This window comes from Metopolophium dirhodum, chromosome 3 (assembly GCF_019925205.1).
Source record: "Metopolophium dirhodum isolate CAU chromosome 3, ASM1992520v1, whole genome shotgun sequence".
In the NCBI taxonomy this organism is placed as follows: Eukaryota; Metazoa; Arthropoda; class Insecta; order Hemiptera; family Aphididae; genus Metopolophium; species Metopolophium dirhodum.
In genome coordinates, this window is record NC_083562.1 from 468,707 (window position 1) to 485,385 (window position 16,679).

General features: G+C 33.5%; 1 protein-coding gene across 4 annotated transcripts in view; it reads left to right on the plus strand.

Moving 5' to 3' along the window:
* Positions 1 to 16,679, plus strand: part of LOC132941481 (semaphorin-2A-like) — a 383,061-nt gene that overhangs the window by 308,796 nt on the left and 57,586 nt on the right. For all 4 annotated transcript variants that reach the window (XM_061009566.1, XM_061009567.1, XM_061009564.1 and 1 more), the window contains one exon: positions 14,069 to 14,120. In XM_061009566.1, coding sequence (XP_060865549.1) covers positions 14,069 to 14,120 — 52 coding nt within the window. The remainder of the gene's footprint in view (positions 1 to 14,068; positions 14,121 to 16,679) is intronic.

The window sequence follows — 16,679 nt, forward strand, 5'->3', positions numbered from 1 at the left end:
ACACGATGGGAGGGGGGTGGTGGTGGAACAGGGCCGAAATGATACCGAAAACCCGGGCATAATAATAATAATTATCATTATATATTGTATATTTTATATTCGTGGACGATAGCGGCGGCGGCGGTAGTCACGCAATTACGGCGAACAAGGAGGGGGGTAGGGGGCGCGTATATTCAAATTTGGAACGCAGCGCTTTTAACCCCGGATCGTAATAATATATCGGTTGCGAAAAATTTGGTACTGTAGTTTTGAATTTCCCGAAACGAATAAAGAGGAAAATATTATACACCCCACCGAAAACTGCACAGTTAATTTCCTCTTTTCCTTTTTTATCCCTGGAATGTGAAAAACAAAAAAAAAAAACAAAAAACAATAATAATTTTCACAGTGAAATATATAAATACAAATAACGTTGTATTTCATGTGATGACGGCTGTTTAACATTCAGCAGATGGTATGGACAACATTATTCAAAAAGATACTGCCGACGATCTCGTTTGCTGTTCTTCCGCTTTTTTTTTTTACTTTATTCAAAACACCCGACTTCTGGTTACCATTTTTACGCATAAAAATTTGACTAGAGGGGGACTGAAAATCCTAGCTGGTAAATGTAGTGGAACTCGTGACTGCCAATGGCTAAACAACGAATTACCAACGATTTGGTAAAACTTTTCATTCTTTAATACGTTTTACTCTTTTAAAAAACGATATTTTCACATTATTTTAATTGATCACATATATACAGAATGATATTTATATATCGTAGAATTTAACCTCATTAAAAAAAAAAAATGATAAAATAACGATTGTTTTATAAATCTTTCTATATTTACGCAGAAATATTATGTTGGTACATATAATTTGTACACACTTCAAAACTATATCGACTGACACGAAAATATTATGAAACTAAATACTGAACAACACGGCATACTTGATATACGTTTTATTTTTATGAAAACATGATCCGTGTTCAATTTTTCTAACTCATGTACCAAAAATATTTTAATTGAAAAAACTCACAAACATTTAATGCTTAGATGTTATCGAACAAGACGGTAAATCATCCCTACATTACACAATTGTAACAATATATACGTTTTAAGGACATTAAATTAAAAGTAAAGGAATAGAGCGGGTGAAATGTGAAAGAAAATCCGATAATTAAAAAAAACTTATTTAAATATAAAAGTTTGTTTTTGACTGAGTAAAGTTTTTTAATAATAAAAAGAATAAAGGTCACCATGAGGCAGTAGGTGTTGTGTTTTTCACATTCAATAGATTTTTCCTTTTGTCGTTTTAGAAGTTGGTTTTTTTTTTTTAATTGAGTAAAAGCAAAACGATAAATTACTGAAGTTAACGTTCGTAACATGTTTTGCAGAGAAAAATAAAGGTCCTGTTAATTAGAAAGTTGGCCAGATGTTTTGGTCGTCCGAAGGTTTTAATTGGAAATGTCGTGTTTAATGTAAATTCCGTTTGATTCTATACACTGATGTTCTTCAGAAACTGATATCCCAGTGTTAATGAGAAAACATTTCTTACTCCTCGAATTTATGTATAATTTACTTAATACGCCGTTGATTTTACGAGTGATTCAAGTCAGTGAAACTCAAAAATAAATTATTTACAAGAATTAATCCTTCAAAGGAATGCAAGCACAAATTTCTTTTAATTATAGAACATAAATAAAAATCGCAGAGTATCATTTGTATAGACAGATTTTATTTATTTATTACCTAATTATTACGAAATAACTTTAAACGGATATCATATAAATATATAATAATAAGACGTCATCTTGTGAAGTATTGCCTTATTTTATTACCTCTCTATAACCATTTAAATTTATAGGTAGATGTATTTGAAATAATACTCTATTGGTTCACTTGTTTTATACTGAAAATTTATAAGAGATTCTTAGTGCTATTTTTAATTTATTATAATTATTAAGGCATTACAAATTAGGTATATCAACATTTTCAAAAAAATCATCCACTAAATAATTTACAGTAAAAAAGGAAGGGGTTCTCATTTGAAAAACACATCCTTGTATCACCACAGGACACTACACATTAACCTTAAATAATACAAAAAAATTCAAGAATTTGAAAAATTATCTTTGAGAATATTTGAAATTTCTAAAAATCAGAATTTGAATGAATTCATTAGTAAAGGAAAATTAGGGGGGATCATGCATTACATGTGGAGAGTCTGACCTATTTTTCCTATATCACAGCGTACCCTTAACGGCTATAATACGAACAAAAAACGTTCTCATATAGGTACGTCTGACTGTGACGTGTGCATTTCAAATAATTAAATTTACCGTTCGATGTAAATATTTGCTTTTTCTGAACAACGAAGTAATGACGAGGGTATATTGGAAAGCAACTGATAGATTTAACGTCTTCGTAATCATTTTAATTTTAATGTATTTGCGTACACACACCAGGGCATTGGTGGAAACTGGAATTAATGTGAAACATGTAAACGATAGCGATTAAATTTTCATAGGATGAGTTTTCGCCTTGTTTCAATACAACAGTGGTCAGCGTATTATGTGTAAAACCGTAAATTTGTCGGGTCCCACAAAGTGCTTTTCATCCTTTTGAACGATGTATATACCTAATATTGCGGTGTTCGCCGGTTTTATTAATATTCTATATACTGTGCAGCCATTGTAGTTCGCGTGCTTACGCAAGGTAAAACAATTATAATGGGCCATCTCGACTAAAACTAATGTTACCAGCTATAATATTGGCCGTTGCAGGTTTCCGATTCTCTGAGGATTTTTCCGCATTATAGGTACCGACGAACGGATAGAGACCAACCGTTAATACGTGTGGTGGTGGCGGTCCCGCTCGGCCGTGTATTATTTTCTAAATTGACATGAAATTACAGCAGCCGCAAGTTGAGACTCGCACTTCGTCGGCGGAATCGGTCGTGAGAGTCATCGTCGTCGTAGTCATCGGTCAGTGGTCGTTCGTCATCGGTATAGAGACGCGTGGCTGTCGATTTTGTCGTCGAGCTCGGGACAGGCGCGGCGTACTCGCAAAAGGCGTTACCGCGTAAATCACCGCGATCCACCGTCAGATTTATGTCCTTTATTCGGTTTGATGTAGTTTATATTATTATTATTATTATATCGGTACGGAACAAGGCGTGGTCGCCGGAGAACACGAGCAAGGCGGTCACCCATCCCGCCCGTCCGGCAGCCGCAAATTAACCGCCGCGCTTGCCTTTTAACCTGATTGCGTTTAATCGGTCGCGGTGTAAAATATACATATATATATATATATATACACTTCTATATTATATAGGTATTATAATATATATATAGGTGTCGGACGCAAGACTAGAGCTGTACGCCATATATATTATATACCTCGTCCGAACCGGATATACACGACCCAACCCCTCCCCCGACCACCCCTCCCCTCGACGGCATCGAGTACTTGTAAGCACGCCGCCGGGGTTGTGTAACTTCCACTACAAGAGCTCCGCCGTGTAAGTATATAATAATATTTCCAGTAGAATAATTCAAATTCCCGAAAATCTGAAATAACGGTCGGTTCACGCCGTGTATATCATAAATTCGGACGGTATTAACTATAGAATCTCTCTCTCTCTCACACTCTCTATTTCTCTTTCTCTTTCACCCCCCCCCCCCCTTCACCACTTCGCACACTCACGCACTATTATATAGTATGTATATCTATCTCGCTCACACTTTTCCCCGCGTCGTAGGTCGCAGGTATATAAACGTGTGTGACTTAAAGTTTCCCGAAACAACTAATTACCTATTACCTACGTACCGTTCTGCACGAAAATTTCGACTAATGTTCCAACTTTATTATATATTAGTCATAAAACGTTCGTTTCGAAGTTTATTCGGTACCTAAAGTATCTGATTTACGATACGCAAATCGTTTAAACATATAATATAGTGTTTGTTTATTTCTCTATAATATACGTCGACCACGCGTGCGGTCTCGAAGAATTAGACAAACGTTTCGTGCTCAGAGCCGCTGTTATAATATTACTGTATTATATTAATATAATACACACCTACACGTATTAATAATGACACAAATTGAATAATTTATCATTGCGGCGGCGGTGGTGGTTTCTGCGCTATGTCTTATTCATATCCCTAATAATAGGTCCTGTCTAAAACCTGACATAACGTGTTCAGTACTAGTTGAAAGATCGCATTCAGAAATAGTAAAAATACGTTTTTGGCATCTCGCCGTAAGCCCCCGAGGGATGTTGTACATTTTTTTTGTTTTGTCTTATGCTTGCACCGTCGTGAAACCCGTTAAATATTAATACCGTTTTCACTCGAATGCAGCTTCTTCCCTTTATGCATTTCAAAACCAACGCAATCATCCAAAAAAACTGAAAACCATAGTGGTTTTTCATACTACTACTACTACTATATTAAAAATAAAATCACCCTGTTATCGCGTTTATTTATTATTTAAAAGCGATGTACGCAAAAGTTAGACCATTATGTTTTCCCCGTTTGACGTTTCGACGGAAAGTCATAGGCACTTGGCCTAGAAATACATCGCACACGACGACAACACTATACGATCCGGATTAACGTTTACCTAATATATACATGCATGATCCGCATCGAGCCACTGCCAACCGCGTACATTATATTGCTTTGAATAATTCACAAAACATATTTCTAGTGTTTTTAATTTAATCGCAACATTTCCGTATCGGATTCGATGCGAAAAGAGGGATTTTCAGTTCCCCAGAGCATTAGGACCCCTCGTCTGTGCACGGCTCGGCAATGCGCTTAGCCCGTGCATCATCGTTCTTGGATCTCCAGAATGGTAGAGGCGTCCTGGTGGGGATGAGGGGGGGCGAACTCTACTCCCCCGCGTGTGACGGCTTAGGACCGAGACAAATCTCATTATATAGCTTTTTGCCGAAAACTCGCTGCAGGTATTACTTGAAAATAATATTGCGGCGGTGACGGGGAAGCCAAAAGTGATTCTGCCATTACCCGCCGACAATGGAATTATGGCGGCGTGGCAGCGGCTGCCTAGGTGCTAATTCAATATAACTCTATACATACGCACGTATATCGTCTCTCTCTCTATAAATATATAAATTTATATATATGTACAGACAGTGTACAGGTAATGCGTTCACGTGCAGTCTGGTAGAAAGATAGATATTAACGCGTCCTGGCACCTCATCATTGGTGACTGATGGGTATTTTTCGATTGACGGTTGATCGTTCGCGGGCGGATGTGGCTCGATAAACTGTGCGTTCTTCGACTTAGGTATATGCTGGCACTCGGAGGATTTCAGTGCGTTTTAACGTCAGCGTCGTCGTTCTCAATCATATAATCAATAGTGAAATACTCGTCAGTACCTATAAGTACACTCTTTATTTTTTGCTGATCAATATTTTGAATACTCTCCATTAGGTACTCATTACTCAACTTCCAACAATAATATTATGTCCTCATATTATAGTGTATATAGACATTTGAAAATAATTTCTAAACATCTGCATGCTATTGTGTATATCTACCGTATGTTGTCTAACGTATTTCCAATGGTTACCTATTCATTGCCACACGTATATCATCTATCTCACCTCTAATCGAGTCCATACTTTTCGCAATTAAATATTAGTGCATTTTAATGAAACATATGATGCAATTCGATACATTTTTTTCTGAAATATTTTATTCAACTGATTATTCTAATATTTATGTTTATTAAATTTAGGTACAGGTTGAATTGTTACCTATTTAATGTGGTTGCAGTTACAGTTCATAGCACTATGATAACTTGAATACATTTGTCCGGTGTTCACGATTATTTTAATTTTAATTAATCTTTTAAACCCCGGTGTAAACTACCTTTTTCATTCTCGGGAAAACTCTCAAAATTACGTGTCCGAACATTCATTATTGCTTCCGTCTCCACGGACCTTTACAAACGCCGTCTTCTTCGCCTTCGTTTATTGTCTACACCAAATTGAATGTGTCGCAAATGAAATTTATCTGCGCTCGTATTCATAAACAAAACGTCCCTCTCGCTAGTACCAACTAATGTATGTCGAGAGATAAACTTGCAACGAAAGAAGGGGGAGAAAACACGTTCGGTCCTTAGAAATTTCAAAAGTTCAAATTAAATTATAAAGTGTATCTTCGTTAGACTTATTAACCAGACTTGTACCCTGGCACGAATGTTTTTTCGTTAAAATCACATAATTCAATTAGAAATTAAATGTTTTCATGACATTTCCTGTGCGTTTTCAGTAGATATATTATATATTTGTTATACAAAAATTTAATTTGACATAATTTTAATCCTAACTTTTTTTGATTAAATTTAAAATTAATTTTCATCGTACAAAATGTTATTTTCATTTTAATATTATAAAATAGTAAGGGTGTAAAGTCTTGACCTGGTTTTAATTACAACTATATATTTAAGTTTATTTTTATAATAAAGTTATCAATGTTTAATAAATACATGCATTCGCAAACGTAAAATTATATTATATTAAATTATATCAATATATTTATTATTTAATGTTTGCTGAACTGTTAATAATCCTCAAAAATAATATTGTTTATAACTTTAATGACGTACGTATAAAAAAATAACAGTTATATTATTATATTATTATATTATATGTATCATATTATTCGTTGTTTTAAATTATTTTTATAAATAGAATGTACAACTTTTGGTTTAAACCTACAAACGATTGATAAACGTGAGCAGTCTACAACGTCATTCCTTCAATTTCGGAGTGACTAAAATGTTATATTTACGCTTTCAAATGAGCTTTGAATGTTTTGATGAATAGTGGAAAGGTCCAATAAAGATTTTTAGCTTCTAAAGAAACTGGCTAGTTTTCGCGATTCAATTCCTTTGACTTAACGATTAACCATTTCTCAAGTCTATGTGTATATTAATTTAAACTGTTATTTTATCTATATATTAGGATTTTAATTTATTTATTATATTGTAATTATTATATATAATATATTACTGGGCATTTTACATAAAAGCATTTTCAAATTAAAAAAAAATATTATATATTTTACTGTTTTTTATATTGTGATAATCTTATTTTAAATTGATTTCTTTTTTAATAACAACATACATTTTAAATGTGATATTCCTAATCAGAATATTTTTTTGATTATTTTAAATAAAAAATTAGAATTTAGTTTTGAATTATATCAGAGTAGTGCTAGGTAGTAGTAGTACTTCTTTAAATTTCAAAAATTTAAGTATTCATAGTTAAACAGCTACTCGTTCGAAATTTAATTTGTATTTAAGTACTTACTATACTTCTCTGTAATATATTTTGCTCAGAAATATGAAATTAAAATGTTGCTACCCAAAAAAGTAATAAACTTTAAAAATAATAATGATAAAAAATAGTAAAAAATATAATGTGATTCTTTTTCAAAAATGTTGTACGTAATAGTGACCTTAAACTATGTAAAAAAAAAGTATTTATAAGCATGTTACTATGTTATTACTCTTCGAGACAAAGACTGTTTACAGTTGAAACAATCACCCTGTATATTATTATTATTATTATTATTATTATTGTGTGAAAAATGGTATAATAAAATTTGGGAGCTTTAGAAAAACACATTAAAAATAAGTATGTAAACATTTTTATCCATGTAGGCTTATATCATAAATAACGATAGTACAGTGACACTAAATAGTGACTCATAAATTATTATGACTCCGAGTATGGTATACACGGCGACAATAGCAAAAATTATGTTTAAAAGTAATCGCGTCGAGAGAAACGAATCGGTATTTTATTATTTTACATTCCATAATATTATATCGAAACCATTGTAGAACAGCCACGACTTCTGCGCACGCCTGCAAAAGATAAATTAAAATCTACCGGAAACGCTGTACAGAACACAATAATATCGCTAACGGCTTACGGGCCTTTTCGCATTTTTGTATGTTTATACAATAATAATAATAATAATAATATAATGTATAGCACATTTACATTTAAAAACCGGATATTGAATTGAAAAACGATAATAATATGTTAACGATGCGGAGGTGCTGTATAACACTGTCGAAAATGGTTTCGTTAAGTTTTTTTTTCGTCGCGTTGTACACGACGCGTATAATATAATAATAATGTAGTCTCACGTGTTGTCAGTCGGTGAAACAAATTACGTCTGTACTCCGTTATAATACAATATAATGTTTTACACCGTAGGTAGTTAGGTGTTCGACGTTCCGAAAATATGAAAAATAAATCAAGTCATAATTCACGAGTGGGTATCGGAGAGGGAGAGAACTACTCGTTTCGCTCCGCAAAAATATCGCACGCCCGCGATGTAAATTAAATTTACTTACTATACGTATGCGTATGCGAAAAATGAATGTTTGACGGTTAGGTACGCATTTTTGGCGGCGCTGATGTAATTATTACTCTCACTCCGCAATCAAAATAATATACGTTCACCGCGAGTGTGTTCCACCCTAAACCTATTTTACATAAAATCTATAGTACGCGAAAAACTTCTGAAAATGTACGCAGCTTATCGTATTTTACGCGTCTATGTGCGCCAATATTGTACTGTTTTCTCGTTTTTTCAATCGCCATAATTTTTTATTTTCCGTCGCCCCGCAGGTTGCAGGTTACCGAATTGTTTGATTTCATCGCGGCGTTATTGTACAGCTCGCAGATTGATCCCTATCTCCGTCCCCGAGAGTCTGATTACCTAACTGTTTTGAATAGCTCTCATTAATTAAGCTATCTTTTTTATTAAACCTATATTATTATTCGGCACTCTTTAACGGATTATAAAGTCCATTGTAATAATATAATAATTTACAAAAGTCCGTTTAATGTCGCGCGCATTAAAACAGATATATACCTATATAATATAGTACATATAGTACCTATAGGTACTCTATTTCAATAAAATATGTGTGCACGATAATGCGGGCTGACGAATACTAACTGACGGTCTCCTATTGATTTTGAATCAATAAAACAATTTAAAAAAATGACAAATTGACAGTGTACAAGGTATTTTTGTTTCGTAAGCTTTCTTTTGATACTATACCGTGAAAACGTTCGATGATATTTTTTTAACCTCCTCTCGACCGACCACTATAAAAGTTTATACTGTAATAACCCAGTTTTTGGAGTTTAAATGAGATAATTTTGCATGTTCGGAACACATTGCCTAATACGCTCACAACACGTTTAAGGCAAATGAAAAAATAAAACATTAAAACTTAAAAACTGCGCACTTTGGCTTCGTAAAAACAATACACGTGCAATATATTGAATTTTTGTTTATATTGTTAATATTAAATATTATATTATATTTAATATTTACATACATATTTTTTTCTTTTCAACATTTCCGATCGAAGTACACTGAATATACTATCTAAAATTAGGTTTTTGTATAATATGAACCGATTAAAAGCAAAAATAGTATTTTTTTTTATTTCCTTAGAATCATATTAAAATATCATGCCGTACACAAATAATTTTTTAATTGTTTGTGCAAAACAAACCATCCATTTAAAGGTTAGCAAAAAATACCGAAGTTTATGAACTATTATACAACTCGTGTGTAAATATCATTGAAATTAATATTAAAATATAAGCATGCATACCTGGTATAAGATAAAAATGCATTTATCTATCGACTAGCATTGATACATAATATTGTATTGTTATTATTATATGGTTATGGATTTATGATTTATAAAAACTATCTCTATTTAGTATTTACTGTTCGATTTACAAACATTATTATTAGCTTCGATAATATTATATTAATATTAGTAAACAAATATTATTTTACTACCTAGTAATATGTATTTTAATATAACGATTTATTAAATTTGTTATACGTAATAATACAAATGAAAAATTTAATTTTTCAAAGAACTTTTGACTTGTGTGGATGTCATTAACACGTAAATAAAATTATTAAAATGTCACAAAATTTGATTTTAAATATGCTGTTTTATTTTTTACAAACATTTTATTACACACAATTTACATAATTAATTTTAGGGAAAAAATTACAAACAGTATTTACTAGAGAATTATATTTTTATTGAATGACGAAATCAATAACAAATTATGGAAGTTTGATTTCGGGGTGTTATAAACTTCATTAAACCGGTATGCATTAAAAAGAGTTTTCAAGATAAACGGATGTATTTCCGAGAGCATTAACTATCATTAAGAACGAACGACTACCGCGCCATGTCGTTGTTGTCGACGTCGTCGTCACCCTCGTCATTGTTAATTAATGAGAATTAGAGCGAATCTATATATTAAGTTTCGATAGACTCTTCTTCGCACTCGCACTCGCCACGCCGACGAGAGTTCCACTGCATGGTAAAAACCAAACAAACGCGGAGGGGGGAAAAACAAACCAGACCGTAACCACGATATTAGCGGGGGGGGGGGCTGCAAGTTGCGCGGCTCATCATTGCCATCTCGTATGTTTGTTTTGCGAACTAAATAACGAGCCATACACACACACATAAACGCACACTCGTATACATTATATTTATACATATATATAGTAAATAGCATAGAGTTTGCCAGTCGAACCGTGAAATTAAACAGTCGCCCTCCCCCGCTTCTCTTCTTGTCTCTTCCACTGCAGCTAAAATACACACACAGAATATATATACTTGAATTCTCTCTCACCCTCTCTATCTCTCTCTCTCTCTCTCTCTCTCTCTCTCTCTCTCTCTCTCACTCGCTCCGTCTGCTACCCCGTCACCGTTGTCGTACCTCGACGATTGGCGCGTTCCGGTTCGATCTCTCGCCGCCGCAGAAGAATAGCAGCGCAGCGCTCACTATATAATATTATATATACGCGGGCTGCTGCAGGGCCGGGGTGGGCTTGTTGTAGGGGTCTGCAGCTGATTTATACGCCGTTTCGTTATGACATTCTAAAGGCTGTTTTTAAAAAGCCGTCCTTCCACCCACACCGCCGCTCGCTTTGCCCGCCCGCCCGCCACCGAATTATTGGGACGAAAAATTCCCCGTCAATTTGTACCGCTCCCGTCGTCCCGCACCCAAGGCTGCGAGGCACCCACTGGGCGCTCGAGATGAAATTAACGCACGGTTGGGTAGACGAAAAAATTTATAATTAAATAAAAAGTCAACGCCGGCACCGTGGTATGAAAGTAATGGTAATCTGGCTGGATATTGATCTCTGCTGCGGCAATGTGTATACCGGGGGCGAGGCGGATGCGTTAACCCCCGTGGGGCATAAAAGAAATCGTTCGTGAAATAAAATAACTCTCGATCGAGAACATAACACGAGTATTTGTTTTTTAATTGAAACGTGGTAAAAATTGCGTCACGGCCGAACGCGCGAATTAAATCAAATAACCTGAGCCGCATTGTGCAGTTGTGACGCAGTTATTACGGTTCAAAATTAATATATTATTGTATATTGTCATATTTTTTTTTCTCCAATTATGACACACTTGAAAGAGTAAAGGCTGCTGCAGATTATATCAGCAATAGGGTGTTGAACACTCATCTCGCTCCGTTCGCATCGACACCGTCTAATATTATTGTTGTATTGTCGTTTCAAATTTAAAGCCAATTATCAAGTTTAATAAACGATTTTGAACCTGCATTTGTTTATTATTATTGTATATTTTTATGTTGTATAGTTACAAATTGTATTTATTGAATATGTTTGATATTTTTATATTATAATTGTAGAATGAATGAACCTGCGCTGCAGTGCTACTATTTAAAAAATACACATGGATAAACTGATGAGAAACTAACATTATTTTTTCTAACTTTATTAAGTTCACATTTATTCTATCTTGATGTTATATTATATTAATAAGTTATTTTTATTATATAACAATTGATGCAGCCATTTATGGTGTTAAGTAATTTTTTTTACTATTTCGTAAATTTATTAAACTAATTAGTAGGTAGTGTTTTATATTTTCAAATATATGGTACGTTATAAGACCATTCTTTTTATTTTTTGTATCTAGGTACAACAAGTATTTTGTTTACAATTTCAGAAAAAAACAATTTTAAACAGATAATGTCTATTTTCGCTTAAAAAAATTATATAGTTACATTAATAATAACTAATCATACCAGATCCTTCAGATGTCTTATGAAGCATTCTGAATATTACTACCGTTACTATTGTAGTATAATATACGTAATTCATACAATAATCGGTGGACCACAATAATATTGCAAGTTGATCAGTGACGGAAATGTAAAATCGTCTCGATAGTTTGATCTGGGGCTTATATTCAGAAAAAGTAGCAAATACTCACGTTCACTTCGCGATATAGCCCAACATATAGGCAATAGGTGCACCGTACTATAACATGAAAATAAATAGTACTAGCGGGAAACTATCAAGTTGCCAATTAATGGGGCGGGAGATCTTTTGTGTAGGTACGTCCAATGAACACCGCTGTAGAACATAATATTTTGTTTTCAAAGCATTGTTCGCCGAGTAGTAAGAAACATTTTTTAACACGTTCGACAACAGTTCGACCTATGGTGTGTGGATCTGGCACGACAGTAATATTATTATCCACCATTCTTTGGCCACCGCGAACATCTATGATCATTATCCACCGTACTTGGGACACCGCGAACATCCCTTCTACGGAAGGGTGTGGGTATTATATAATACCGTTTCGGCCTTTTATTTTAATGTATTCGGGAACACGATAATCGTGTTGTGCACAGCGTCTGCGGTTTACGGTTCTTAGCGCGTGCGATATATTTGCCTGAAACATAAGTTTTATAATACCGATCGTATTTCCCGAGACGAGAAACTACCCAAGGGCACCGAAAGTATAATATACGAACACATGCGGAGGTTTAGTTGAATTTTATAGGTATAGGATTAAAATTTTTTTTACGCTCAAATAGGCAAACACACTTGCACGACCACACTCTACCGGCAATGTTTTAATTAGTTTTGCGCAGCTTTTATCATTCATATTAACTAGATATAGCCTATAATGTGTACTAAACATAATATCAATGCACAGAACATAATATAAATACCAGTATCTACACAATAATAGTCAAACATAGTATTATAAAAATGGCAACAAATTAAAAATGTGATTAACTTTTTATTGAATACATAAAAAAAAAATGTTTTGATTAACCGAATGAGATGGTTTTGGTCAAAAAACAAAAAATAAAATACATAATTCCCCGCTATTCCCTATAGGTATATAGGATATACCTATCCAATATCTAACCACGTTTATTGTCGTATATACATGCCAAGTTATTGCAAATGTCGACTCGACGTGACGAACCTTCACGCGGAATAAGCACATTGCGAGTATATTATTATTATTATCGTTCACCGTCGTCTTCGTTTCGTTGACACCCTAGACGATAATACAATCATAACAATAAACATTATACAATACTGTCGAGAACGTCATTTTCCACATACCTGTATAGTATATACGTATTTCGACAAAACTTAACTATTTGATACGCCAAACGTCCGTCTCTTTTTGGCATTATCATATTATTATTATTATAATTATTATCGTCATCTTGCTCGTGACGTGTGTGCGTAGTGCGTTATGCCAAACAAACATTCCGAATATACGCCGTAATTAGCTCTCGGCGGCACATGTTCAATTGCATTCTCTCTGGGATTGGCGTGTACATATTATTGTATTATGTATATAATATAATGTATACATAAATTCTGATCCTAAATTAATTCTAAAGTTTAATCATTTCTCCGTCAGCCCCTCGCCCATACCCGGTCAATACTCCAAAGTCCGCGCGCACACATATACGGAAGTCGGTGGTATACATCCACGCGCGTTCTGCCTCCTGACAGTTCACTGCGGGGCCGAAAACTTTTCGATCGTCTAAATAGTGACAGGCCCTTGTCTATTACAGTACTAATCACCTTAGTGATCCCGCCCTTCTTGAACGTTCATCCGTTCGTACTTCGTTAATTAATTAATAATATATAACGTTGGTTGATTTGGTTTTCAGGGATCACGTGTACCGGCTGAACCTGAGCAACATCAGCCACTCCAGCTGCAAGGTACGTACAAACTGTTAATTATTCCTTAACGTTCATAAGTAATGACCTAACTATTTTTACATTGATAATTTATCACTAGATTAAAATAATTTGAAATAAGCGCCCTTACTAAGGAACGTAATTTCAACCACCCTTACAACATGCTCTCGTCTAACTGACGCAAAAAGTATATGTACTTAGGTACCTTAAATATAATATGTATATACTATTACTTCATAAACTATACTTAAAACGCTTTCGAACAACACGTTACATATAATTACATATCTATATAGCGTGATATAAAAGCTTTTGGATCATCTACATTTAGCCGAATTTGTGTTTCAATATAGTTAAAACGCTTTCAAATCAATGACATTTAACAAATACCTATAGATACGTCTTATTTATACGGACACCTCTATAATATCACTTATCCTGCGCTAATATCTGAATACAGTATTGGCCAAATAAAAAACTTGAACTTTAGAATGTCTTAAGCGTTAAACACTTTTGTTCGATACGCAAAAACGATTGTAATACAATTATTCTGAGTGTTTTTCACTCAAAACTATTAAAACTATTTGGAATTGTTAAATTAATGATAAACATGGGTACTTAAAGTACACTACAAAGATTAATGTATTGCAAATAATCTAATAACATTAATAAATTAAATTTTCGATCTTTGCCAAATTACTACAACAGATAAGATTTTTTTAGGTAATAGTATCATAATATCCAAAATATCAAGTGCCTTAATACTTTCAAGTTTCAAGATCTTAAAAACCGTTGCAACTTATTTATACCGAATATTGAGTACTTACCTACCTAGTACCTACTAATTTATAATATTAATTTCCCAACACAATATCATGTTAATACCGTTTTATGGGTCCAAGTTGATTAAAACTTAAAGAGGAAATGTTTAGGGTTATATTATAACATGTTTATAATATATAACCGAAGGTATTAGTTTTAATATACAAAATAAGCTCATAATTAAATAGAAAGCCATAAATATACTGGTATGTATCGAATATACCTCTATATATACCTACGTAATTATATGAAGTTTGTTACGTCTACTTATGGTACCTAAACATTTAGTTTATACTACCAGCTAGTACACACCTTCAAACATTCTTCTATGTATAGTGTATTTTAGCCTCAAATCTTTTTATAAAATATATTTTATGGTTTGGGTTTTTTTTTCAAATTGACAAATAAGCAGCGCCTGAGGTCATTATTTGGATCACATTCCGCGCTATTTACCTAGTATTATTATAATACTATATAATATAGGTACAATGTTTATTGTTTTTTTTTTACAAAGAAATGTATACATTTTAAAAGTATAAGAAACATTATTTATATTATGATTCCTAGTAAAATGTAAAATAAACAGCTATTATTATGAATGGTATATCATGAGCCCGATATTATTTTCTGAAACGAATATCGGAATAAAGAAACTATAGAACTGAATTCAGACTGACATAATATAATATATATGATGTGTTTTATATGTATATAGAACTATAATTGTAGGTACCTTACTCGTATACATTTAATTGTATTGTAACCAACGAATGCACGTTGTACAAAAAACGAATGCCATTTTCTTGTCAAATTATTTCAATTAAACTTCCTTTTTTTTATTTATTTGTTATACGGTTCAAATTTTAGAAATATATTTTTATAATTAAAAAAAAGTATAGGTAGTACCTATAGAGTAGTCTTAATATCCGTTTTTGTTTTAATATCCTCATTGCTTTTCGTTGGGAATTGTTTTAAGGAAATTATTTATTTACCTGAGGGGATATTTAAAGAGTTATTAATGCTAATAACTTTTCAGTTAAAAAAAATGCCTGACAAGGAGACGGTGAATAACAAGTAATAGGGAGCCTCTGGGGCGAGGAGGACGAGGAGTTGTTCTCGGCGTTTCGAACTAATTTCAAGTTGAAAGAACATCCCGAAATTAACGGCGCTCTCATTTACACGGTGAAGCAATTGTGGCAAATTAAAATCTTCAAAATTCTCGCTTCGGTCGTACATCAACGGTGCAACCTAATTGCATTCCCAGGCCCGGTGAGCCTTTGACCGCATGTAATTGCTAGGCATAAATCACAAGTCCTGTTTAACCTCGTTTGGAGAATATGGCGGTGGCGAGAAGTGGGAGATGAAAATTTCAGTATTTATACGCGCATGTACGGTGAAAGGGTCAAAGGTCATAAATTTCAAAAGCTGCACTGGTCTCATTTATCGTTATTAATATTACATTATACATATTATAAAAAAAATGTACATATATATTATACACATATAATGTAAATGTTAAAAAAAAAACTGAAAATATGATAAAGAGAAAACCCGACTTTTCACTCACCTGAGGCCATTTATTTTGAACTTTTATTGAATTAAATTCGTACAGTACACCGAAGGTGAAAAAAAAACAATGTTACTGTACCGTACTCGTATATTTTTCTAAACAAGTTTAAATCCCCCGAGGTCGTCGCATCGCACCGAACCTGCACCATAAATCGTAATTAAAATAATAACTTATGGCCAGCAGCAGCA